Source organism: Erigeron canadensis, chromosome 1 (genome assembly GCF_010389155.1).
Source record: "Erigeron canadensis isolate Cc75 chromosome 1, C_canadensis_v1, whole genome shotgun sequence".
Lineage (NCBI taxonomy): Eukaryota > Viridiplantae > Streptophyta > Magnoliopsida > Asterales > Asteraceae > Erigeron > Erigeron canadensis.
This window is the reverse complement of record NC_057761.1, coordinates 26,937,186-26,962,150: the sequence shown is the minus strand read 5'-3', so window position 1 is coordinate 26,962,150 and position 24,965 is coordinate 26,937,186. Positions and strand designations below refer to the sequence as shown.

General features: G+C 33.9%; 2 protein-coding genes and 1 long non-coding RNA gene across 3 annotated transcripts; 1 reads left to right on the top strand and 2 right to left on the bottom strand.

Annotated features, from left to right (window-relative positions):
- Nucleotides 1-2,162: 2,162 nt before the first annotated feature.
- LOC122586164 lies at nucleotides 2,163-4,129 on the top strand. Its single transcript, XR_006321886.1, has 3 exons — nucleotides 2,163-2,223; nucleotides 3,168-3,484; nucleotides 3,645-4,129. It is a non-coding gene; the product is annotated as an uncharacterized LOC122586164 (long non-coding RNA).
- Nucleotides 4,130-5,288: 1,159 nt separating this feature from the next.
- Nucleotides 5,289-7,421, bottom strand: LOC122585855 (cinnamoyl-CoA reductase 1-like). Its single transcript, XM_043757974.1, has 4 exons — nucleotides 7,173-7,421; nucleotides 6,881-7,053; nucleotides 5,684-6,246; nucleotides 5,289-5,586 (listed from the first exon to the last, which is right to left on the bottom strand). Exons 1-4 carry the CDS (start codon nucleotides 7,276-7,278, stop codon nucleotides 5,427-5,429), a joined length of 1,002 nt encoding a protein of 333 aa, XP_043613909.1. The 5' UTR covers nucleotides 7,279-7,421; the 3' UTR covers nucleotides 5,289-5,426.
- A 6,363-nt stretch (nucleotides 7,422-13,784) lies between these two features.
- On the bottom strand, nucleotides 13,785-15,571 carry LOC122588442 (cinnamoyl-CoA reductase 1-like). Its single transcript, XM_043760562.1, has 4 exons — nucleotides 15,466-15,571; nucleotides 15,126-15,298; nucleotides 14,012-14,574; nucleotides 13,785-13,923 (listed from the first exon to the last, which is right to left on the bottom strand). Exons 1-4 carry the CDS (start codon nucleotides 15,569-15,571, stop codon nucleotides 13,785-13,787), a joined length of 981 nt encoding a protein of 326 aa, XP_043616497.1.
- Between the last annotated feature and the right edge of the window lie 9,394 nt (nucleotides 15,572-24,965).

Here is a 24,965-nt window from a genome sequence, read left to right as displayed (position 1 = left end):
AATTGTTAGAATATGAACACCTAAACAAACATAATCACAAGAATACGCAACGGAAGAAATCGAAACATATATGCAATCAACAAAGACTAAAATTGAGTTGTGTACCTTCTGCAAGCTCCAATAAAGATAATAATAATAATAAGATTATTATTAATGCTTAGGGTTTAAAGCGAAACCCCTCTACGATCGCACACTAGACACCCCGAATAACGTATGCTAGTACTCGATCACAAACCAAACAAACCTTTTGCTTGAACCTTCAACTTCAAAGTCGAAACCCCTCTTAGAAGAAGGAATTTCGGCCACTTCAAAGCAAGGAAGAAAAAGGAGAGAATTTACTTATGTGAAAAAGTATGTCTAACAACCAAAACCTAGAATTAAGCCCTCTATATATAGGGGTTAATTAGGTTAAACAATCTTGGAAAACAAGTTAGACAAAGGCTTACAAGGCCTTTGTCATGGCCGGCCCCTTTAGTTTTAGGGCCCAAATCCATTTTTCAATTTTCACATTTTAATCCTCCTTTTTAACTAATTAAATATAATTAACCCTTTAATTATGTTTAATTAATCATTTCGTGATCAAACTAATTAATATATTACTTTAATATATCAATTAATATTATCAAGTTACCGTGTCATTTCGTGTGACCCCGTAGGCTTAAATTATTCCCGGACATGCGATTTATAATAAAATGATCACACTCCAACAAACATATCGTTTGTTTTAATGGGATTAGATGAAACAAATATTCTCCCTTATCACTTTTTTATTGGGGCTTTTCTTTTTCTGGTTTTGCAAAAGTTATCATACCTTATATTCTTATAATACCATTGTATTTGAATCTACGAATATTCAAATAGGACATTTTCGGTTTGGCGGATTCTGGTCTCTCGGTTGAAAATCTTCAAGTTTGACTTGACTAGTTGACCCAGAAAAATTTTTTACTTTTGATCCCTAAACTTTAAAAATTACAATTTTGACCCTAAAGTTGGCCAATTTTTTCAATAATCTTCCTTTGGCCTTACGACGTTAAAAAATGGTCGTTAACGTACGCACGTGCTAGACACGTGAGGGCACTAATGTCATTTCACCTTACATCGAGGGACAAAAAATGAAAAAATAGCTACTTGAAGTACGAAAAGTGAAAAAATAGCTACTTGAAGGACGAAAAGTGAAAAAATAGCTACTTGAAGGACGAAAAGTGAAAAAATAGCTACTTGAAGGACGAAAAATGAAAATCATACAAATAAATTTATTTTTCCATTCTTTCTTTTCCGATGAAATTTTCCGACTAGACATTTATATTCTCTTTACCCCCGAGCCTCTCCAATCACCACCACCAACAACCTCGCTACCAGCCACCGCCGTTTATAACCACCACGAGCAACTGCCACCCACAGCCACCGCCGCCTATAATTACCACCAGCCACCGCCACTACAATCACCACCAGCCACCACCGCCTATAATCACCACCAGCCACCACCGCCTACAATCACCACCAGCCACCACCGCTTACAATTACCACCAAACACCGCCATCTACAGTCACCTCCAACCACCGCCGTCTACATTCACCACCAACCAACCGTCGCCACCTAGAATCACCACCATCCACCGTCTTCCTTTCAATTAAAATCAAAATTTAGAAGAAAAAAAAAAAGATGACTGACATGTTTGAATTATAATTTGTTTGATTGGTTGTGTTTTGAATGTCATGAATTTGAGTAAATGATTTTGTTTGTGGTATAGATTTGGATTCAAAGTCGGAAAATTCCATCAGTAAAAATGATCAGAAAAGATGACCGGAAAAGAAAGAATGAAAGAATAAGTTTATTTGTATGATTTTTATTTTTCGTCCCTCAAGTAGCTATTTTTTCACTTTTCGTCCCTTTAGTAACTATTTTTTCACTTTTCATCCCTCGGTGTAAGGTGAAATGACATTATTGCCCTCACGTGTCTAGCACGTGCGTACGTTAACGGCTATTTTTTAACGCCGTAAGGCCAAAGGACGATTATTGAAAAAATTGACCAACTTTACGGTCAAAATTGTAATTTTTAAAGTTTAGGGATAAAAAGTGAAAAACGTGTCAACTTCATAAACGAAAAGTATAATTTACTCTAACTAAAATGTACACACTCCAACTCCTCATTACTCACCAGTCATCGCTACCCTTAACCGGTCTGCTTCATCGCCTGCCGCCGTACAACACCACCCTTCGCCGGTTTGATTTTTTTTCTTTCCTTTTAGTTATTTCTTTTCAACTGTTTTTTTTTTTTTTCTCATTTTCGTATTTTTAATTTATGTTGCAGGAATATTTTGAGAATTTTTGATTAAATGAATTTATTAAATTATTGAATTACTGTTTACCATTTTTAGACCCTTTTCATTATTTTGAAGCCTTTTTTTTATATTAAAATAAAAAGATTTGCTTTAGTTCCACACACATTGTATCTATTTGATGTTCCTTAGAATTATAAATTATATTTGTGCTCTTTTTTTGTGTAAAAAAAATTGGCTAAAATTGATGGACTTTGTTAGGGTATGAAGATAAGCCCTTAATGGTCGGCTTATCGAATCGAAACTCAAATAGGCTATTAAGCTTCCAAATAAGCTAACTAAACACCCCCCCTTTAATAAATTTGAGGTAGAACTTGTGTGTATAGAGCATTTTATGTTTTCGTGATTTGTCGTTAAAATGTCGCAGAAATTGTGCTATACATTTGTGATTTAGTTTGTTAATTATTGCGTTAAAATGTTAAGGAACTTGTGTTATACGTTGTTTGTGATTTAGTTGTAGATGGAAAATAACGATAATCGACACAATGTGTCAATGAGGCTATCAGATCGGGAAAATCTTAAGTACGGGTAGAAATGGAAATAATTTGCGTAAGGAGGTTTGGGTAAAGTTAAAAAAGAAGAAATATTTGACAAGAATTTGACTCAAAGAAATGAAAGTTTCTTTTGATACTCTCAACCTAAAATATACCGGCGGGTGCTATATATTTGAGAAACATAATGGAAGAAAATTCTTCCGAAGAGGTGAAAATGTTCGACCCCTTTTCTGACTAGTTTATTATTTTCTTTGTATCCGAATTTATGACTATGATGATAAAAAAATGTAGCACATTAGTAATACGAAACATTTCTCATTAGCTTGTGTTACAGGGACGTTGTTCTCATCTCTGTTCAGGTTACCAGAGATTATGGCTTTCTCTCTTGTTCTAAAGAAGCTTATTGCATCTAATTTACTGCAAGACCCGTCGTTACATCCCCTCGAACTGTGGCTCATAATCTGCTCATGAGATCAGGTGTTCAGAGCATTCATACCTCTTCTTACACTCGGGTCTGTACTTCCAAACTTCTCACATGCAGATCCCTTGTTCCGTTCCTGTCACCAACGTCAGCAGCAGTTTCTAGTTCGGTGATTTCACGTTTTATCCTTAGAAGGGATTTACAAGTTGATGTCTCTCATGAAAATTCTGGTAAAAATCTTAATTGTATTAGTTGTGGTTTTCGTAATTTTCTATCGTGTAAAGTTTGTAGATAATGTGTCATTCAAAACTAGTAATTCATCGCCCTGTTTAATATAGTGGTTGTATTCAGTTTTATATGTTTACAACTTTACAATACCGACTTTAACAGTGATGGGACGCATCTGCCGTTTGCTGGATCCTCGTGGCTGGTGGTCTATGGTGTTCAAGTATGAGGACAATTTAGTTAAGGTTAACAAAGAAAAGGTGTTATTTTCATTTCAACATCTAAAACTGATGAAGGCCTCGCTTTAAAGATACAAATGCATGGAGTTCAAAGTCGTAACTTGAAGGTGTCCGTTGAAGACCATACTTTGTTTTGCAGTTTCATCAAGGCGTATGAGAACATCACCATTACCTTCACAATGAACCTACCAAATAAGAAGACATATCAACCTAGTGACGTGAAAGCGAAGATGAAGAATGGCGTATTACTGGTAACTTTTACTAACTTGACTATAGATGATGTAGATTAGATTTACCAACACTCAGTCTGGTAAATATTTTGTTAATTGTTATGAAATAGAAGCAAGCAATTTTGTAAATGAAATGATCTGAGATTCATTATGTTCAGTGGCTGTAAAACGAAGTCGTAAATCCACGTACTATGGTCTATAGTTGCCATTGAGGCCCTTTGGTCTTCTTGATTATTCAGCTCCCGTTACTGTTTTGGTTAACTTCACCAAGAGGATACTTGCCACCAATCCATAATATAATAATTTCAATTCATTACTGATTTGTGGAGAAATGGGATTGTTTCCTGAAACAATTTGTAAACCTGATAGTCAACAAAAAGATTTGCAGAACCGGTATGTGCAGGTTTGAAAAACCCAGACTATGTCTGCATCCATACTCCCACTGTGAATCACGGATTATTCCTTTAATGTTGGAAAGGTGATTGTTGAAGTCTGGATTTTAGAAACCCTGACTATGCCTGCATGTCTGCAACCATACTCCCACTTTGTTCAGATTATCAGACTATGGTACGCAGCCAATAGATTTTTGGGACGTGTGCTAGAGGACAGATTATTCACAAGTCCTGGTTCTGGAAACCTGGACTACTCAAATATGTAAGATGTACAAGTGTATTATGTAAACTGCTTGAATATATAGCAGCAATATATAGCATATGGGTATTTGAAACCCAGATTTCAACATGTCACCTTTCCTATGTTAAAGACATATACGGAGTATAATCTGTGATTTACAAAAGGGGGAGTCATAGGCATATAGTCCTGAGGTTTTCAAACCTGGACATGCCGATTCTACAAATCTTTTTGTTTACTATCGACCGGCTTTATGACTTGTTTATGAAAATGTTCCATTTCTAGAAAAAGAAACTTTTCATTACTGACATGGATGTTACAAAGAAAACCTCTCCAGAACCAATTTTATTAGTAGAATGCCAAACCTGTAGGGAGTCTATGACATTGTGATTATTGTGATACGATTAAGGGTCTCGCAAACTTACCATTTGATTGTAGGCTTTATTACCTAAAATAACAATCGACACTTACCATTTGATTGTAGGCTTTATTACCTAAAATAACAATCGACGTACCTTTCCAATTGACTCACTCGACACAATGTACGTTTTCAAGTGACCCAATTTACATCTTGAAACATTTTACATTAATTTCAACAATTTCTTTTTGATCGTTGCATTAGTCTCATGAATTATTTTACAATCCACCAGCTGTTTTTTGCAAAAAAAAGCCTGACTAAATTAAACAGGAGAAACATATTAAAAGTGGGTTGACTTGAAATCCATTAATTCCATTCATAGAACCATATTAATTTTAAGTACGTTAACAACGTGTTTATAGAGCAACAAGTGGAAAATAGCTTATTAACATGCTTTAAGAGATTAAGGTAATTAGCATGTTAAACTTATTTAATTGCAGGCATACAGGACTAAAATCAATGTAGAAAATTTGGCTTCCTTCATCCTTTCGACAGAATCAGCCAAGGTCTTCTCCAATGGCATATAGTTCCATCCAAGATTCAGTAACTTCTCACATGTGTAATTCAGTTGTTCATTTGAAACAGGGAGACTGTCATAAAAAGTCATAAACGTAATATCAGCACAAGTAATCAACGTTTTAATGGTTTAATAGAGAGATTGAATAGGAAAAACAGAGAAAGACATACTTGGAAGGATAATTGTAATGCGGAAACAGTCGCTTCAGCATCTCTATTAAAGCAGTTATCTTCAAACAATGTGAAGAACAAAGATACCGCCCCTCTGCTTCTGGCTTTTCGTAGGCGAGGAGCAACGCTTTAGCACAATCACGAACATCCACGATAGGAACAAATATATCTTCTTCAGCTCTGTCAAACTCAATGAGATTGAATGAATTTTCACCTTTAAAGAAGTTCTGCAGAATAATGTTAGTGGTACATAATGTTGATTGAAGCATTGGCCCAAATACTACAGAAGGACAAATTGACACAACGTTTAGGTTGTTCATCTTTCCGAATTCTAGAGCTTCGCGCTCAGATATAGCCTTGCTAGCAGAATACCACTTTTCGGCTTTCATGCAATAATCAGCATCAGTCCAACAGTTTTCATCCATTGTTTGATCCTTTGGCCAACTAGGATTTGCTGATATAGCAAGGATTGATGAAACTACCACAACTTTTTTCACTTTACTCTCCAAACACGCATTCATTACATTTCGAGTTCCTGTTATCGCAGGTTTAAGCATGTCTGCCTGTTTATACACGAGTCAAACGCGGTAAATTAATTTAGCCACTCACATTTTCCTACACTTCAGTTTACTATACTCCTAGAGTAGACTAGACATATTACATTGAGTTTTGCTTTTTTTGTTTTTCTTATTTATCTGTTAAAAATAAGGATTATATATAAAACCATTCTCTTTACTAAAAGATGATTATTCATATATATTTCGAACTCATAACCTTTAAGATTTCATGCTATAGAACTCAAATACTATTGGGCCACAAGTAGCTTTCCTACACAATAATATTTTAATTACTTATTTATTTGAGTTGTGATTTCATATATACTGGATTTAGGGCCTATTTTTTTTCTTAATATGTCTGTATGAATTAAGTCAATACAGTTATTTAAAATAAAATCCATCGGGCCAATGGTTTTATTTAAAATAAAAAAAAAATATTAAAATATTTGAATATAAGGAGTTCTCCATCTATGGTTAATAGAGGATTAACCTCATATTCATTTTTCCATTTATATATACACGTATGTTTATGTTTATATATTTTGAAACATATATTTTGTACAAAGGATATCAACGTAATATTCTTTCTAGGCATGTTTATAGATGGACATGTAAAGTACTCGTAGTTAACATTACTAGCCTGAGGATCAGCTACTTTTCCAGCAGGAACTGGTGTGGCGACATGGATAACCCCGGTGCATCCGCTGATGGCGGTGCAAAGACTGTCATAGTCTAGCAAGTCTGCCTTGAAGAGATGAAGCCTCTCCTTAGCATGCTCCAGCTTCTTCAGGTGACCATTCTTCTTCTTGTCATCTGATGAGACGTACGACTCAGTATAGAAAATTTTGAAGGTGACTAGCTACTTTTTTTAAAAAAGGTATATGTAAATTAAATATGTGAGACTAAAATTAAGTAATGTTAGACGTACATACCAGGGTCTCTTACAGTTCCATGAACAACATAACCTTTAGCCAGCAACTCCTTTACTGCCCATGAAGCTACAAAACCGCCAGCACCTGTTACACATACGATCTCCATCTCTCTCTCTCTCTCTCTCTTATATTCTCTATTAATTTTATATACACCTATGATTCACAAGTTGAATTACGTATATATTAATTAGTGGCGATCGATGCCCCGTGAGGTTAAGATGTAGACAGACCTTACTATAAAATCTATCATATTTTTAGTGGCTGTGATGATATCCGTACGATTCACAAGTTCGATTATGTATATGCTCTCTCCGTACGTCTTAATTTAATTTTTTAAACTTGACTTAATGAGTTTTTTTTCTTTACAACTTTGATTATAATTAATTTTATTTAATTATATCTAAAACTCAATCTATCTGAATATTTTACATTAAGTATTGTAAAAGACAAAAGTTGTGTAAAGGAAAACTTCAGAAATGAAAATATCACATTTAATAGAGACTATTGGAATAGTATTAATCAGTGGAAAAGAAAATGTCCCGTTAACTGGACTTCTAAGAGACTTAATTAATTAGTTCAATAATATAAGCACGTTTCTTAATTACTGATTGAGTTTAATGAGAATACAAAGTATTTGTAATTAGTTGGATAAGGATCAAATAGTATAAAGACCATTCGTAACCGTTTATTCTTAATTTTAATTTACATTTTTTCATGTCACATCAGTTTTACTTTTTATTTTTCTCTTAACCATTTATCTATTATTTTGTCCCCGTCTTTTTTTAATTAAAAACATACATTTAAAGTAAGATATAATATAAGATATAATGTTCATGTAATATGTATTTTGATGTCTATAAATGTTCACGTAATTTTTAAGTAGTAAATTTTAAAAAATTAAAATAAATTTATAAAAATCTCAAACTTGACCATGTAATAAATCTACACCAAATATAGATACAAAACCAATAATGTAAAGGAATCTTGCACACAGAAAATTGTACGTAAAGAATTTTTTTTTTTCAACATTAAAATACATAAAGAATTAATAAATTAGAAAAGGAAGAAATGGAAGTCGGTGATATACAGTGTTTCATCACCTGTCTTATCATCTTTTTCACTTGCCTTGTTAACCTACTGCTACAATTGGTCTAAGTGGATGAGTTGGCGATTACAAGTTGCTGTTTAACTTGTTTTTAAGACGATGTATTTTGCGAAATAAAAAACAACATTTTCCAAGCACTTCACAAAATATCTATCTCAAGATTGAGAAAAGATTTTATAGACGTTTTATTGTTCGACAATAGTAGTGCTTTTTTCCTGAAGGCCTGACAAACTATTCACTGATAATGAAAGTAGAGTAAAGATTTTTGGACTCTGAGCTCAAAAGTCGTCCATATATATTTGCTGTTACATTTGTGTCTAATATTGGTATTACCTTTATCACATTGTTATAAAATTTAAATCATTTAGTTAAAAAATTAGAAAAAGCAGAGTTTGAAAATGATTAATTTAACCCTCTTTTTTTAACAGCTTATAGAAAAATTACTTAATTGCTCTTAGTGATCAAGTAATTTTACAGCATAAACCATTATTTTTAAAAATATCTCCACCATATGCGAAATGCGATGGCTAGCTTAGTAGCCAAGTTCGTGTGGGTTTGTCGACAAATATTGGTGCGGTTGAGGGACTTTTGGAAATTTAACATGCTTCATTTCTATATTAATTTAAGTTAAATGGCCTAACTATTCCGAGTCAATATATCTATACGTTCTAAAATTCTAGTCATGCTATTTTGGTTGAAGTATTGTATCTCTGTTTATACCCAAAAAAAAAAAATGAAAAAAGTCGTATCATTTAAACACGCACTTAATTACATATAGATATATACATATGCATATCGCACCAAGGGCGTAGCTACATAGGAGCCGGGAGGGGCGTCCGATCTCCCGAAATTTTTTTGGCGATGTAGGGATATATTGTTTTCGTGTAAAAAAATTTTGATAAACTCGGTTTCGACCCCATCTTAATTGTGAATTTTTTTTATATACTAAGCAATACAATTGATCCATTACATTTTACATAAGCCAACAAAATTACTTAGCCCAAACTAAAACTCATTACTTAAATAAAAACTTAGCCCACTGAATTCAAGGTTCTTAAAGGTCGAAAGACTGAACTCTAATTTTTTCAGTGAATCGAACCAGGTACCAACCGTTTGTCTCATTTTTAATGTTTGCTTGTCTTGGACAAATGTTTAGTTTTGCCGTGTTTGAAACTTTTTTTTATAATAATAGTATCTAATTTTTTACCGATCCAAATCGAATCACTGACCCAAACATATTACCTGAAAAATAACGTTAGGAAAAAAAATTTAGATCCTGACCCCCCACTCAAAAATTTCTAGCTTCGCCATTGTATCGCACACATTTGATAATGCCAAAAGCTTAAAAATTAATGATTTCTACCTTTAAAATATATACATGGTAACAAGAGTACGTACCTAAGACAGCATGGCCCATGGGACGTGAAACATACTCGATCTGGTACACCACTAAACAAATCGTAAGGGTGGGGGGAGAGCTTGCCCACTCCTCCCCTCCCCGATTTTTCTTCTCCTCCCCTCCCCTCCCCTTTTGCTAGGAGCATCTCGCCACCCCTCCCCTCCCCTTTTGTCTTCTAACTTCATCCTTAATTACCTAGGAACAAGAACATATCCTATGCAACCAAAGATTTTAATATCTTCCACATTTGGTTTTATCCCAGACCAGGCTTCTTCAGGTGTTCTATCATTTAGAGCAGTAGTATAACACCTATTTAGAATATAACATGCCCAATTCGCAGCCTCTGTCCAAAACCATTTGGGCATTCCCTTTTCAATCAAGAAACACTTTACCATGTTCATCAGTGTCTTATTTCTACGCTCTGCCACCCCATTTTGTTGGGGAGTGTAGGGGGTCGTGAGTTGTCTTCTAATACCATGTATTTCAAGAAAAGCTTTGGATACAAACTCACCACCCCTGTCACTCCTCAGACCTTTAATTTTAACTCCCGTCTCATTTTCTATCATGAATTTAAATTTCTTAAACATATCAAACCCTTCAGACTTGTTACTCAAGAAGTAAACCCACCCCTTTCTAGAAAAATCATCAATGAGAACCATTACATACCTTTTTCCACTAGGCGAGGTGGGTGAGATCGGTCCACACAAGTCTGTGTGGATCAGTTGTAACTTCTCTGTTGCTCTCCAATTGCTTCTTCTAGGAAATGGCTCTCTTTGTTGTTTCCCAAACTGGCATGCTTCACATACTTTCTTCAGCTCAACGATGTGTGGTAGGCCTCTGACTAGCTGCCGATACTGCATTGTTTTTAGAGCCTTCATGTTTGTATGACCAAGTCTTTTGTGCCACACTTCAGATCTTGTCTCTTCTTCAACCTTCATGCATTGACTAACAAATGGTTTCATAACAGCATCCACCAAAGACATCCTATTTTGTGTCATGGTTGAGTTCACAACCAGACCTCTTTCTGGATGATAAATTTTACAGGTTCCATTCTTAATGACTACTGTCAGATCCTTCTCTTGCAGCTGGCCCAAACTAAGTAAACTTGATGTTAGAGCACGAACATAATACACCTTAGTAATAACTTGGGTAATACCTTCCACTTCAATCCTTATATCACCTATCCCTTCTACTTGCAACCTCGAGTCATTTCCTAGTTTAACCGAGTGCTTAAAGTTTTCATCCAAACTTACAAACCACTCTCGTATTCCTGTCATGTGGTTTGAACAAGCAGAATCAAGAAACCAAATGCCTCCTTTCCGCTCTTTGACAATGTCAACGTGAGCCATTAAGATCAGATCTTCCCCTTCGTCAAACTCAGCATAGCTTGCAGCTCTCTCACCTTGTGAACATTCATACTGAAAATGTCCAGTCTTGTGGCATCTGTAACATTCAATCGAAGATTTATCAAAATCTGGGCGACCTTTTCCACGCCCTCGTCCTCTTCCTTTGAACGGAGATCCTCTCCCTCTTCCTCTTCCACGTCCAGAATAGTTGTCATTCTCCATCTTCAACACCTGATCATCGTGCGGATTTCTCTTCAATTTTTGTTCCTGAACCAGCAAAGAGCTTTGCAGCTCATCCACAGACAACTCATCAATGTCTTTGGACTCTTCTAAGGTACATACCACGTAATTGAAACTTTCTGTTAACGACCTTAGTATCTTTTCAACCACCTTTACCTCATCCAGAACCTCGCCATAGTTTCTCATGATATTTGCCACTGTCATCACTCGTCCGAAATAGTCATTAACGCCTTCTCCGTCTTTCATCTCGAGGAGCTCCCAATCCTTTCTCAACCTCTGAAGTTGAGCCCTTTTGACCCGACTATTTCCCTGATATTTTTTTCTGCATTGCTTCCCAGATTTGCTTTGTCGTTTCCTTCTGAGTCATTGTCTTCAGTATCTGTTTATCAATTGATTGAAACAGATAATTCTTTGCCTTCAAATCCTTGAGCCTCAAAGAATCCAAAGAGGATTTTTGAGCCTCAGTCTGTTTCTCTCCTGCCTGGAGTTCAGCAAAGCCTGGATCAATTACCATCCAGTAATCTTTTGATCGTAGCAAGGTTTCCATCACCATGCTCCAGTGATCAAAATCTCCATCGAACTTTGGCACACTTGGTACTTGAAAGTGTGATGTTTCTTCTCCCATGTCAAAACACTCTTTTGATCTGAATTTTCCTCCCAGTATTCGCTCTGATACCACTTGTAAAGAACAAAAGGTATCGAGATGCAAATATGAATAAAACACTCGTGATAATCTTTATTGAAACAAGAACCTGCCTTTTATAGGCATACATCCACTAACGTTCAACTGCACTAGTAAACATGCACAACTAACTCCTAAAGACTCGATTACATAGACGAATTCAAAACTAATGCATAAAAATAGGAACAACTAACGTAACCCTAAAGACTTAGTAAATCCCACGTGCAAAGCTGCAAGTATGGACTTGATCAATCTGGGCTGGACTTCTTTATTTGAATGGACCCAACAACTAAACAAAAAAACCCAACAATAGAATTGGTAAATTTGAACGGAAGAGGGGTGGTGGGCTGTGGTGGAGCTCCGCCGTTAGGTTTGGATCTAAAGAGTCTTCTCATTTATGTGTTATGGAGCTCTGCCGTTAGGTTTGGATCTAAAGAGTATTCTCATTTATGTGTTATGACACTCAATTGGTAAATATATTTATATTTATATCTATATATAATTCATTAAATTTCTTTTAAAGAATATAAAATGGAAAAAGATAAGAATGAACTTTTAACTAGAGATTAAGGACTTCATCGTTCCCTTTGATAAAGTTTGATCAACGGTTTATAAACTATATATTGAAGAATTAAGTTTGAAACACATCTATAATTAGCCAAGGAATAGTCACTCATTTTTCATATCCACCAATAAATTTCAACACAAAGATCAACACGCAAACACCTTACCATTTGATTGTACCGAAGGCTTTATTATCTAAAACTAGATATACCGTGCACTAAGCGCGCGATAACAATGGTGATAATGATGGTGGTGTGATGGCGAAAGTTATTTTAAAAGTTTAATATTGTGATTTATTTCACTAGTTTTAGTAATGCATGTTTGTTAAATGTTACCTCTGTTGATTGTATGGAAACAATTAGGTACAAGGAAGACGCAGACTGAATAAAGATAAATAACTGAATCTGTTGATTATACGTATACCCAAAAACAATTCGTCTAAATTTTCATTGATTCAAATTGAATACCGAAATATTAGGAATTTTTACTCCAAAACACACTCATGTGTCTGTAGGAAAAAAATGAAATTTAGATATATGATAAACTGAATAACTGATTATTTCCCCAAGTTTACATATATATAAATAGATAACAAAATTTCGAATGGCCCCAAAGACAAGTGGGCCGAAAGTTATTACAAAAACAAAGTCAAAAAAACACTAAAAAACTAATAAAAAGTCCCATAACTCATGGAAAATGGCGTTTTCGGATCCGAAGATTGACGGCGGTTTGCATCCTGATACTCCTCTTTCCAACGGTTGTTTTGACTGGACATACGTCGAAATCAGAGCACTGTAGCAAAAGTTATGGCCATTTTAATGAATACCTTTTTTTCAACATGTCCGGACCTTCTAAATACAAAAGGGTTTGGGCTTCGATAATTGGGCCTACGTCAAAGGGTTATCATTCAGAAATAGGGGATGAGTCATTTGCTTTATATAGATAACAATCTACTTCTTCATCTGGCTCACTCGACACAATTCACGTTTTTAGTTGTTCGAATTTCCAACATATTAAAACATGTCAATCAATTTCAACATTTTCTTATTAAATCCAGCCAGTTGTTTTCTTTTGTTAAAAGCTGCTTATAAACCGGAAGGCATATTCAAAGTGGATTGGCTCGAAATGCATTCCATTCATCATAGATCACCATAAGGTGTTCTTGGAGATTAATAGCAAGTTTACCAACAAGGGGATATAACTAATTAACATGCTTTAAGACATTAAGGTAATTAGCATGTTAAACTTATTTAATTGTAGACATACATGACTAGAATTAATGTAGAAAACCAGTTTCCTTCATCCTTTTGACAGAGTCAGCCAATGTCTTCTCAAGTGGCATATAATTCCATCCAAGATTCCTTATCTTCTCACATGTGTAATTCATTTGTTCATTATTTAAAGCAGCTGGGAGCCTGTCATAAAAGTCATAAACATAATATTAACCCCAGTAATCAGGATGTTTAATGGTTTAATAGAGAGATTCAATAGAAAAAAACATACTTGGTAGGATGTTTGTAATGCGGAAACAATCCCTTTAGCATTTTTATTAAAGCAGATATCTTCAAACAATGTGAAGAACAAATGTACCGCCCCTCTGCTTCTGGCTTTTCATAGGCAAGGAGCAACGCTTTGGCACAATCACGAACATCCACGATAGGAACAAATATATCTTCTTCTGCTCTGTCAAGCTCAACGAGATTGAATGTATTTTCGCCTTTAAAGAGGTTCAGCTGGATCATGTTAGTGGTACATAATTTTGGTTGAAGCATTGGCCCAAATACTACAGATGGACAAATTGACACAACATTAAGGTTGTTCATCTTTCCGAATTCTAGTGCTTCACGCTCTGATATAGCCTTGCTAGCACAATACCACTTTTCGGCTTTCATGCAATAATCAGCATCAGTCCAACAATTTTCATCCATTGCTTGATCCTTTGGCCAACCAGGGTTTCCTATCACAGCAGCTATAGATGAAACTACCACAACTTTTTTCACTTTACTCTCAAAACATGCATTCATTACGTTTCGCGTTCCTGTTATGGCAGGTCTAAGCATGTCTTCCTGCTTATAAACATGTCAAATGTGCGAAATTAGCTTAGCAATTCACATTTTAATACACTTCAGTTTTCTAACGAAAAGATAATATGCACGTACGTAGTGGCGGAGCTACATGGAGATCAATTGATCAAAGGTGTCAGTGACAAAGAGTTGGTGCAGGCTCAAGGCTTGTCTCCAGCAAACTCATGTTGGGGTTTCTTTTAGGAAAAAGAAGCCTTGGAGGGGACAATGAGTAGGCATCAAAATGATACGCATGCAGATTAGAGGGTTGTTGCAACTTTACCTTTCATATATATTATTTGATTGTTCATAATTGTTTTATATGATTTATTACAGCACACTAAACAAAGAGTTCTATGGGGAGTCACCGGACTGTAAGGTACCTATTTAATTGGTACATGGGACCAGAGGGTTCCCACCCATTTACCCTCCCCCCTCTCACTACACTAAACATGCATAGATCGAACTATAGACTTATGTTTTTATAACGAGAGAGACTTTAATTTATTGTGTGCAACTACGCAAATATACGTAAAATGATTAACATCACTAGCCTGAGGATCAGCTACTTTTCCAGCAGGAACGGGTGTAGCAACATGGATAACCCCAGTGCATCCACTGATGGCGGTACAGAGACTATCGTAGTCTAGCAAGTCTGCCTTGAAGAGATGAAGCCTCTCCTTAGCATGCTCCAGCTTCTTCAGGTGACCATTCTTCTTCTCGTCATCTGAGACGATACAAAATTTGTGAGAGTAAAATTAAGTAATTATTCATGTTATAATCAATCACATTATATATGTATGCTTGGATATATATTTCCACAAGGCTAGCTAGCTAGAAACCGGATTAAATCAAGTAAATGGATTGAAAGAATACGTAAGTAGACGTACATACCGGGGTCTCTTACAGTTCCATGAACAACATAACCTTTCGCCAATAGCTCCTTAACTGCCCATGAAGCTACAAAGCCTCCGGCGCCTGTTACACATACGATTTCCATCTCTCGATCGCGCTCTCTCTCTCTCTCTCTCTTATATTCTTTATGATGATGATTTTAAATTTAATGAGAATACAAAATATTACGATCAGTAGTTAGTAGGATATGTACGAATCAAAACATACGTACCTAGGGTACCTATTTATAGTCAAGTAGATACATGACTTTGGCGTTTACAAATGGCTGTTTAAGTAGCATGTAAACCAATGTGTTTAGCCTAACTACAAAGTAAGAAATTAAAACACATTTTTCTAATTAAAAGGAAAATGGTATATGTCTTTTAATTAAAAAAATCAGCCTAATGATCCTTTTAGCAGTTTAATCATGACAATAAGTAAAATCAAATATGAATTTAAAAGAAAAAGATCAATGGATTCGTCATGTTGTTAATAAAAGGAAAAAAGGATAAATATACTCTAAACCCTTTTACACTTCTAGAGAAAACATATATTAATGGTATTTAGCAGCACGATTTGTCATTTTGTTTCACTCTTTTTAGAAGACAATAATATAGTCTAGTTGTAACACCATTAATTTGACTTTATTTTCTAGTTGTAAACACTATTTATATTCTTAAGTTGGTAATCAAAAGGATATCTAGCGTTAAAATTGAAATCAGAGTTATATAATTTAAAAGTAAATTTTAAGTCATAACCCTTAATATAAATCATAAGGATTGAAATTTTTTCAACATAATCCGATTATAATACCCATAAATTCTAAGAGAAATATTATGTTAAAAATTAAAGAGTTAATTGCAAAATTGACGACATTCACTAACGTTCTGTTAGAATGGGACCAATCTTGTAAAAAATTCTCAAAACAAGGACCCCCATTACAACGATACTTAAAAAAGGACCTCATTGCTAAAGTAAATCACAGGTACTAATTTTGCAATTAACTCAAAATTAAATTAAATAATATAATATATACTATCCATACTACTATATAAAAATTATAGCCTTATGTTGAAAGTTTACATAAATGGAACATGCGAATTGACCAAAATACCCTTAATGAAATAAATCACCATCAACCCTTAATATTAAATTACACCATTAGTCAATTATATTATAAAATATCTCTACTAACCCCTTTAAATCAAATACCAATAAATGCCGCCACTACCGTTATCGCCGACTCACCGCCGCATTGCGCGGATACCATGCTCGTATAAAAGTTAACTTTTCAATAACTTTACCATACAAATTAAACATACCACTGCCTTTGACCAAAGCAAGGCAACATATATTTATATGTTATTTATTATTTATCTTTATTTAACTATAGAACAAATTGCTTTTTTTTTAAAATTTTTTTATTTTTAAAATGACAAAAATATCTTTACTAATATAACTAACATTATCCATTAATCTATTTAATACTCAATATACCTTTAAAATAATTGATTTACACTATCTAGTATCTACCCATGAGTTTGAAACATGAGAAAACTTATAAAGGAATTCAACTATAAAAGAGGGAACAAAGTTTTATCCCAATTAAATGGCATGCCTTTGGGCTCCTCCTACTAGGTATTAGAGATGAGGGGCTCTATAGCGCGGACCCAGTTAAAACAACGCATGCGACCCTCCGCTGAGAGTAATCCACACATTTCAATAACTGTTGTCACCATCGCCGTCGCATCGTGTGGCTATTCGTCTAATATATTGATATACAAGTAATACATGGGATAAATTCCCCCATCATAAGACCACATTTCAATGCTAAAATGAGTTAATATTCCAGAACTATTGGTACTTAATGGATTTGATATAAATGCAGGTTCATAGAAGATGCGAGTGAGGGTAAATGACATCAATCAACTCAACATGAAGGTCTATGCAGTTACCAGATACAAGGAGGCAATTCGGAAGTCGAACGAAGCAAATCGGAGTGCAACAGAAGCTGCCAGCACCGCTGGCCCAACATCAGCAGGCCCCAGTGCTGTTGGGCCCATCCCCAGCGCCGCTAGGCGACCTAGTTCAACAACCGACTTCAGCCTATTTATATACGAAGAGACCCTCAAAACCCGAGGAGAGGGCCAATTCAGCAGTCCTAGCCGCCACATAAAAACCCTAGGTCGACTTTGCATATTCCAAGGAGGCTTTGGAGCTTCTAACATCTTCCGATCTTCATCATCTACCTAGATCTATTTCTTTTATTTCAGTTGGTAAACAATGTCGTTCATTTTTTCAGACTTTGTTATTCTTTTAATAATGTCAAGCTAGTATGTTGAATACTTGTTTGGATCGATGCAATCACGTAGACGTTTATTTATTTTACTTTATTTCTTAGATCTATTGGACTGTGTTTACTATTTATCGTAGATCCATGGTTAATGAGTTGTACATATTGTTATTGGTTCCATATCTGAGTGTGTTAGTATAATTCTGATGATCGGTCTATAATCATACACTAGGCTTAATACATAAAGATGGAAACACCAGTCGGTCTATAACTAGATGTAAAAGTTGATTCACTTATAACAAAGGGATTCAGAACCATAATAATTAGAATAAGTTGAACATGATGCTTAACAATGTCAAATGCGATCCAGTGACATGGAAACATGCACTGTGGTCACCGAAGGGACTTATTATCTACTTATTGCTTTAGAGCCGGATATATTAAAAGATGGATTAGTAACAGAGACTTATGTGATTAAAGCTTAAACAATGAGTCTAACGATAATCTGTTTAAGGAGAGTGTGAGTCTAGGGACATTACTAGTTACTTAGGAAAAGTGAATCTAACGAGAATCTGAGCCGAATTAAGTTTTCCATTAGTCTAGCAATTGGGTAGGATAAGTATCCTGGTCGTACCATAAGATCGGAGATGCCAAACAAGTATTTTAATTTTATTACTGTTATTTGCTTTCATTTCAACTTTTCAGATTAAGTCTCTCGCTGAATAAGCGGTTTCGGCTTCTATTTTACTTTTCTGTATTATTAGTTTTAATACGAAATCGTGACAACCCTCAACCACAAAAATTACACACATTATTAGACTATGTAGTGCTACCACAACATTTACTTTCTATCGGGTCCACTACTCGTTAGTTTGCGTTTGTTGAGGTATTTTTGTACAACATTTTATAAATTTAAAATAGTGTTTTCATAATTAAAATACGAAACACAACACTTACTTAATTTGAAAACACCTCTTTTAAAAAGACCAATAAGATAAATATCAGTCACTTATTTTCCTTTCTTCTCTCCTTTTTAAAAAGACCAATAAGATAAACACCTCTTTAAAAACACCTCTTTTATGTTTATTCTCATTTTTAAATTCTTTTTAAATAAAAATCCTTTACAAAAATTTCTTTTCTCGAGTTATTACGGTACGGGTTAGCTGTTACGGGTATTAATAAGGAGTAGCTAGTGGGGGTAATAGGTTATAAAGGGTGATAAGGGTGATCGGTGATAATGTGATCTACCTAATGGCATTCGCCCTATAAAATTATAAAGAAAAATACAAAAGGAAAGAGGGAAGAAGAAATTGAAGAGAAGGAAAATGAGTGGCTCAAATTCATCACGTTGTAATTTTTGGAAGGAGTATGCTCAAATTATATTATTTTTTGAATGACGGATGGGAAGGTCGTTCCATCGAACTGAGCAGTGACATCCAAACGGGCAGTATGCTCAGGGTTCGAGGTGCTTTACACCGCTAGTACTCCCAAAGGGAACCCATTTTACGCTAAAGATGTAAATGCCAAAGGTCAATGGGGAATACAAGATTCGATCCCATGACTTCCAAGCCAACATCCCATCTCGCCAAGATACCCAAAAGGTACCTCGGTTGGCCACCGTGCCAGAAGCTTGGTAGTTGCTTAAATTATCTTTTCTTATACAACTGTACAACATATATTTGTATTTTATATGGATTTTGCTAAATAAAGTTTTTACATCTATATTAGAGGTATATTAAATAGTTATACATTTAACATAAAATTTACGGATAGATTTTGATATGAAAAGTAAAAATCTAAAGGATGTATTTAACATTTTTATTTCTAATATAGACTAACCTCTCCAACGTGTATTACGTTTTGTATTGTAATATTTTATTTATGTTTAATATAATATTTTTATTTTATTTACAAGTATATGTTGGAACGTGGATTCAATATATAGATGAATGGCTATTGACGTCACACATCAACACTTCGCAAAAAAAAATTATGAGCGAGCCATCAGCTAGTATGAGTTAGTATGAGTTAAGATAGGTTCAATGACGCGTCATCTAAAGTGTCAAAAGGGTCACATGATTGATATCTGAGAGGTCATGTGACCTACTTAATCAAATAATAAAATTTATGCATAGAAATTCTTTAAAGTTAAAGTAACTTTATAGATAACATTAAAAGAATCTTAATCATTGGATTGAAATCAATGGTTAAGATTCAAAGATGACTTTTTAATCTTAACCATTGATTTTAATCTAATGGTTGAAATCTCTCAACTTTACCTATAAAATTTGAACTTTAGAAGATCTTAATCCAAAATTTATTTCAATGTTATCAAACAATAAAATTTACTAGATTTCTTTGTCAGATTTTTACTTTACTTTTAATTTTACTTTTTAAATTTTTTATAACTTCTTATAAAATATATTGACATCTCCTAATTTAGAAATTCAATACTTTTTTATACCTAAAATACTCTTATTTATTTAATCCTATTTCCCTATACACCTAATCTATACTTTTATACTATTTAATAAATAAATGAATCATCTTTTAGAAAGTTATTAAATAATTATCTAAAATACTATTAATGATTAAATTGCAATATTAGTCATTTATCCAAAATATCCTCATTAACCTTTTACAACAATTATTTACACCACCCGACGCCGCCTCCACCACCAACAATGGCCCACACCACCATATTGTTACCGCCACAACCATCGCCGCATTGCACGGGTATGGTGCTAGTTTGTTATCAAACGTACCTTGACACAAAAAAAAATATGGATCATTTATACTATATTAATAAACAAACTACCATCCCTCTTTTTAACTCTTTACCTTTAAAATACCCAAAATACCTTTAATTTTCAACACATTATTAACTCACACACTAAATTTACCTAATATACCCCTAAAATATTTTTCAACCATATTTATCCAAACTATATATCTTTTTTATTCATTAATTTAAATATTTCCATCTAATATCTCTATAATACTCTTAATAAAGTTATTTACAAAAGATACATTCCTTGACCATAAAATAACTACATTACCATTACATCGATCAATCATCACTTTTAGATTAATAACCACATTGTTATCATCATCCCCACCAACACCACCCATTACCGTCACCGCTGACGTATTGTGCGGGTACCTATCTCGTATATTAAAATGTGTACTTGTGTACTTGTGTAGACTTTGAAGAATAAAAGCCAATGTGGTCCAACTACAACCACACGTTTTTTGGTTTTTCTTAATAAGAAATTAAGAGTAACTATAACTATTTATTACATACTTAAATTAAAATTTAGAATGTTTTGCCTTGAACATTAAAATCCAGTGTAGCCCAACCGCAACCAGATTAATTTTTTTGGTTTTTCTTAATAACACTAACTAAGTAACTATTTGGTAGGAATATATATTAGAATTAGAATTGGCAAACCTGAAGCCACATGTGGTTTTAGTATAATGATAATTATTCCTGCATTTGATGCGTCCTATCTTAATTCGATTCCAAGCAATGCCGTTTTTCTTCCTCATACATTGCATTCCATCACTTATTATGCATTCGCAATGTAGTAATTTTATAATGAAAAATGATATGGTATCGATGTTTTGTCATAATTTATCAAAATCAACACTAAGTGCTTATGTAGTAATGTAGTATAGTATAAATTTATACGGTATAATAAATGAATTTGAAAAATGATACCAATATCACCTTTTTTTTTTGATAATGTGTAGTTATGACCTCTTCCAGAGATTAGTTTGACACATTTCACCCTCACACTTTCATGAGTAAACGTGTATTTTCAAAAGTTCAATGTTTTCATTTTAAATGGAAAATTAAGTGTTCCTTAATTAAAGAACTGTTAATGTAATTTTAAAGACATTTGATCAACTAAAACTTTTGTTGAATGAAATATTAAAACCTTTTAACATGCTTATAATAACTCTTTTACGAAAAAATATTTTTATATATTAGCACTGTACCCGCGCAATGCGTCGACAGTGGTAACTATAGTGGTTTGATGGTGGTGGCGAAGATTGATGGCGATAGCGGAGCCGCAGAGGTTGAAAGATGTAGGTTGATATAAATGTAATTCATGTAAAGTTAGTGGTGAAAATATTTTAAAATATATTGATTTAGGATATAAATTAATAAACTAAAGGTTTAGTGTAAAAATTAATTCATCAAGAAAAATAAAAATTTTTTCTTTACAATTGAGACATTTCAATATGGTGTATTGGGGTGGATAATAATTTTATATAGTAGTATCATACATATTCACGCAAAAAAAAAAAAAAAAAAAATCATGAATTATGGGCAACAAACTTAGTAGTTACAAGGGATAGGACTTGAGAGTAACAGAATGGACCTGCTTGAAAGTTGCATACATACGGGCTGGCCCATATGCTACATTGGTTTATTGATGATCGTTATGATATGCATATATATGGTAGAAAAAGTTCTAAAATATATCGGTTTACAAGATACAAATTTCAAAATCAACCCAGCCCAATATATAAGAAAATCGATTATCAAATTTTAGATCTCCCTTCGAATAATCTTAATATATAATATAAGACCGTTGAACTAATGTTTTATTGACTAATCAAATCGCTCAATTTCATCAAATTAACTTTCGCTTATGTCATCAAGTAGTAGATTAACTATAAGTTAAAAATCCTAATAATCATTATCCAAATCTATTATTATATTAGTATTTATATCAATTAGTATAAAAAGTCTCATTAATTTACATTTTTTTTGTTTTCAATCAATATTTTACGTTTTTTAGCCCTAAATACTTAATTTGTATTTATATTTAGCCATCAATTTGAGATGATTCTTTTAAATTTTTTAAAAAATTTACAAAAATTTATTTATGTTTAATTTTTTAAAGTTCAATTGTCACTCAAATCAGGTTCAAATTGTTATTAAAAAATATGAAAACAATCCTAATTGTTATCTAATTATCATATGACAAGTATTGAAAAAATAAACCTAATCATGTTATGGGCCCACATCGTAATCAAATATATATAATATATATCATGTTATGAGTATAACTGGTTTTAAAAAAAATTCTATAATAGAGAAATTGTTATAGCATGTACCTTTTAGAATGACTACGACAAACAATTCTATTAATATGTCTTAGCTAATAATGACAGTAACGAATTTGTAATTATTGTACAACAACTTGCAAATTACAACACTTAGAACCGTATATCTTCAAAATTATAAGCTTTTATGAATTAAAATGTATGAAGATCTAATATTAATAATATCGTAAACCCGTATCCAGTATTGGACACGGGTCTAAAATATAGTAATTTAACTAATTCCATAAAATAAAAACTCCAAACATATAAAATCTTCTACATTATATGCATGTATATGCCTATATATAAAGTCTTCGATTCCTTCTTGTATTTTCCAAAATAATTTGGCTTCCTCCTCTCTTGTTCTTGCAAATTTCAGAAAATCAGCTGCTGGTAGCAGCTACCTAACCAAATTAAACATTCTTTTACGTCGATCATCGTCTAGTTATAGGAAGACGTCGTTAGGTACATTTATCAGTCAATCTCCTTCTTCTGTTCGTAACTTTCACACCACTTCTAGCATTCAATACGGCCGCCGCACTTCAAAAATATTACTAACCAGGTCCATGCTTCCGTACCTCCGGCCACCGGCAGCCGGTGGTGGTGCATCCATGATGTCACGTTTTATCAACACCAAGGATTTCCAAGTTCATGTCTCTCGTGATAATCAATCCGGTAACATTCCTGTTAAACTTTTGTAATAGATGGTCGATTTATTTTATTTATTTAATTTTTAATTGATTTAATTTCATTACATAGAGAGATATCATATCTTTGACTCCTGTGTTTTCAATGTTCGTTAAATAGATAACGAACCATCTTTGATATCATATTATTAAAATTCCCTATGAAGGACAGAGTTTGAGTTATATATTGAAAGTGAAAGGACCAAACATGGTTATATAGAAAAGACACAAACCTATTCTATATTACAAATTTACCCTTACCAGTTTATATATATATATATATATAGGAAAGTTATTTGTAGTACATGTACTTTTTATAGTACATGTGTAACTTAACTTACACACTTCTTATTTCTTCTTCCTTTCATCTCCGACCACCACCACCATGATCATCTCCAACCACCACCATGATCCTCCGGTAACGGCGACCATCTCCGGCGAGACTTACACATGTGTAACTAATTTACACATGTGTAAGTACAACTTTTTTTTAGCATTTTAGCGTATAAAATTTCTAGGTTTTTTCCTTCGCGAGATAACCACCACCAGCCACCATCATCTCCGACCACCCAGCGAAGACGCCTGTGCCGGCAGCAAGGGCGGAGCCCGTACCGTAGCATACCGACACCATCTCTTGGATCGCCGCCCATCAAATCCATACGATTCCCATATGCGTCCCTTGACGGTTAAGTTTAGAACGGATAAGGGCCTCTGGCTCGTATCGTAAACACCCGAAAACGAACCTGATTCTCGTCGGAAAGTTAACTTACACATGTGTAAGTTGTACTTACACATGTGTAAGTTTCGCCGGAGATAGTCGCCGTCGCCAGAGTATCATGGTGGTGGTCGGAGATGGAAGGAAGAAGGAAGAAGAAGTGTGTAAGTTAAGTTACACATGTTACACATGTACTATAAAAAGTACATGTACTACAAATAACCCACCCCTATATATATATATATATAGGTTTTAGATAAAATAAAATAAGTATTAAAGTAAAACAAATAAACAATATGTTTCTCTTCATTAAAAATCATCGTGCATCATTAAAATCATTGTGTATCATTTGTTTCGTGAATCTTCGTGCATCAATTTAACCATGATACAAGGGTCAAAATCTTGTCTTATTTGTTTTACATTAATACTTGTTTTACAATACCCAACCCCTATATATATATATATATAGGGATGGTAATATAAGGCTGTCGGGTATCTAAGCTTAGGTGTGGAACACTCACATACTAAATTTTTAAACCATAAATATCATGGGGGCCCAAACATTTATTCTTTAACAAAAAATAATAAAATATTGGTATGTGAGGGGTTCCACACCTAATCTTATGTGCCAGATAACCTTATATTCCCTTTATATATGCAATCAAATGAGAACCAACTTAAGATGAGA

Bases quoted from the DNA above. Each gene is read 5' to 3' on its own strand.
- LOC122585855 (XM_043757974.1), bottom strand. From the start codon at position 7,278: ATGGAGATCGTATGTGTAACAGGTGCTGGCGGTTTTGTAGCTTCATGG. The intron at 6,247-6,880 runs GCTAGTAATGTT...GTGTATAAACAG, and splicing joins GAAAAGTAGCTGATCCTCAG to GCAGACATGCTTAAACCTGC. The intron at 5,587-5,683 runs GTATGTCTTTCT...TTTTTATGACAG, and splicing joins CATTACAATTATCCTTCCAA to TCTCCCTGTTTCAAATGAAC.
- LOC122588442 (XM_043760562.1), bottom strand. From the start codon at position 15,571: ATGGAAATCGTATGTGTAACAGGCGCCGGAGGCTTTGTAGCTTCATGG. The intron at 15,299-15,465 runs GTATGTACGTCT...GTATCGTCTCAG, and splicing joins TGGAACTGTAAGAGACCCCG to ATGACGAGAAGAAGAATGGT. The intron at 14,575-15,125 runs GCTAGTGATGTT...GTTTATAAGCAG, and splicing joins GAAAAGTAGCTGATCCTCAG to GAAGACATGCTTAGACCTGC.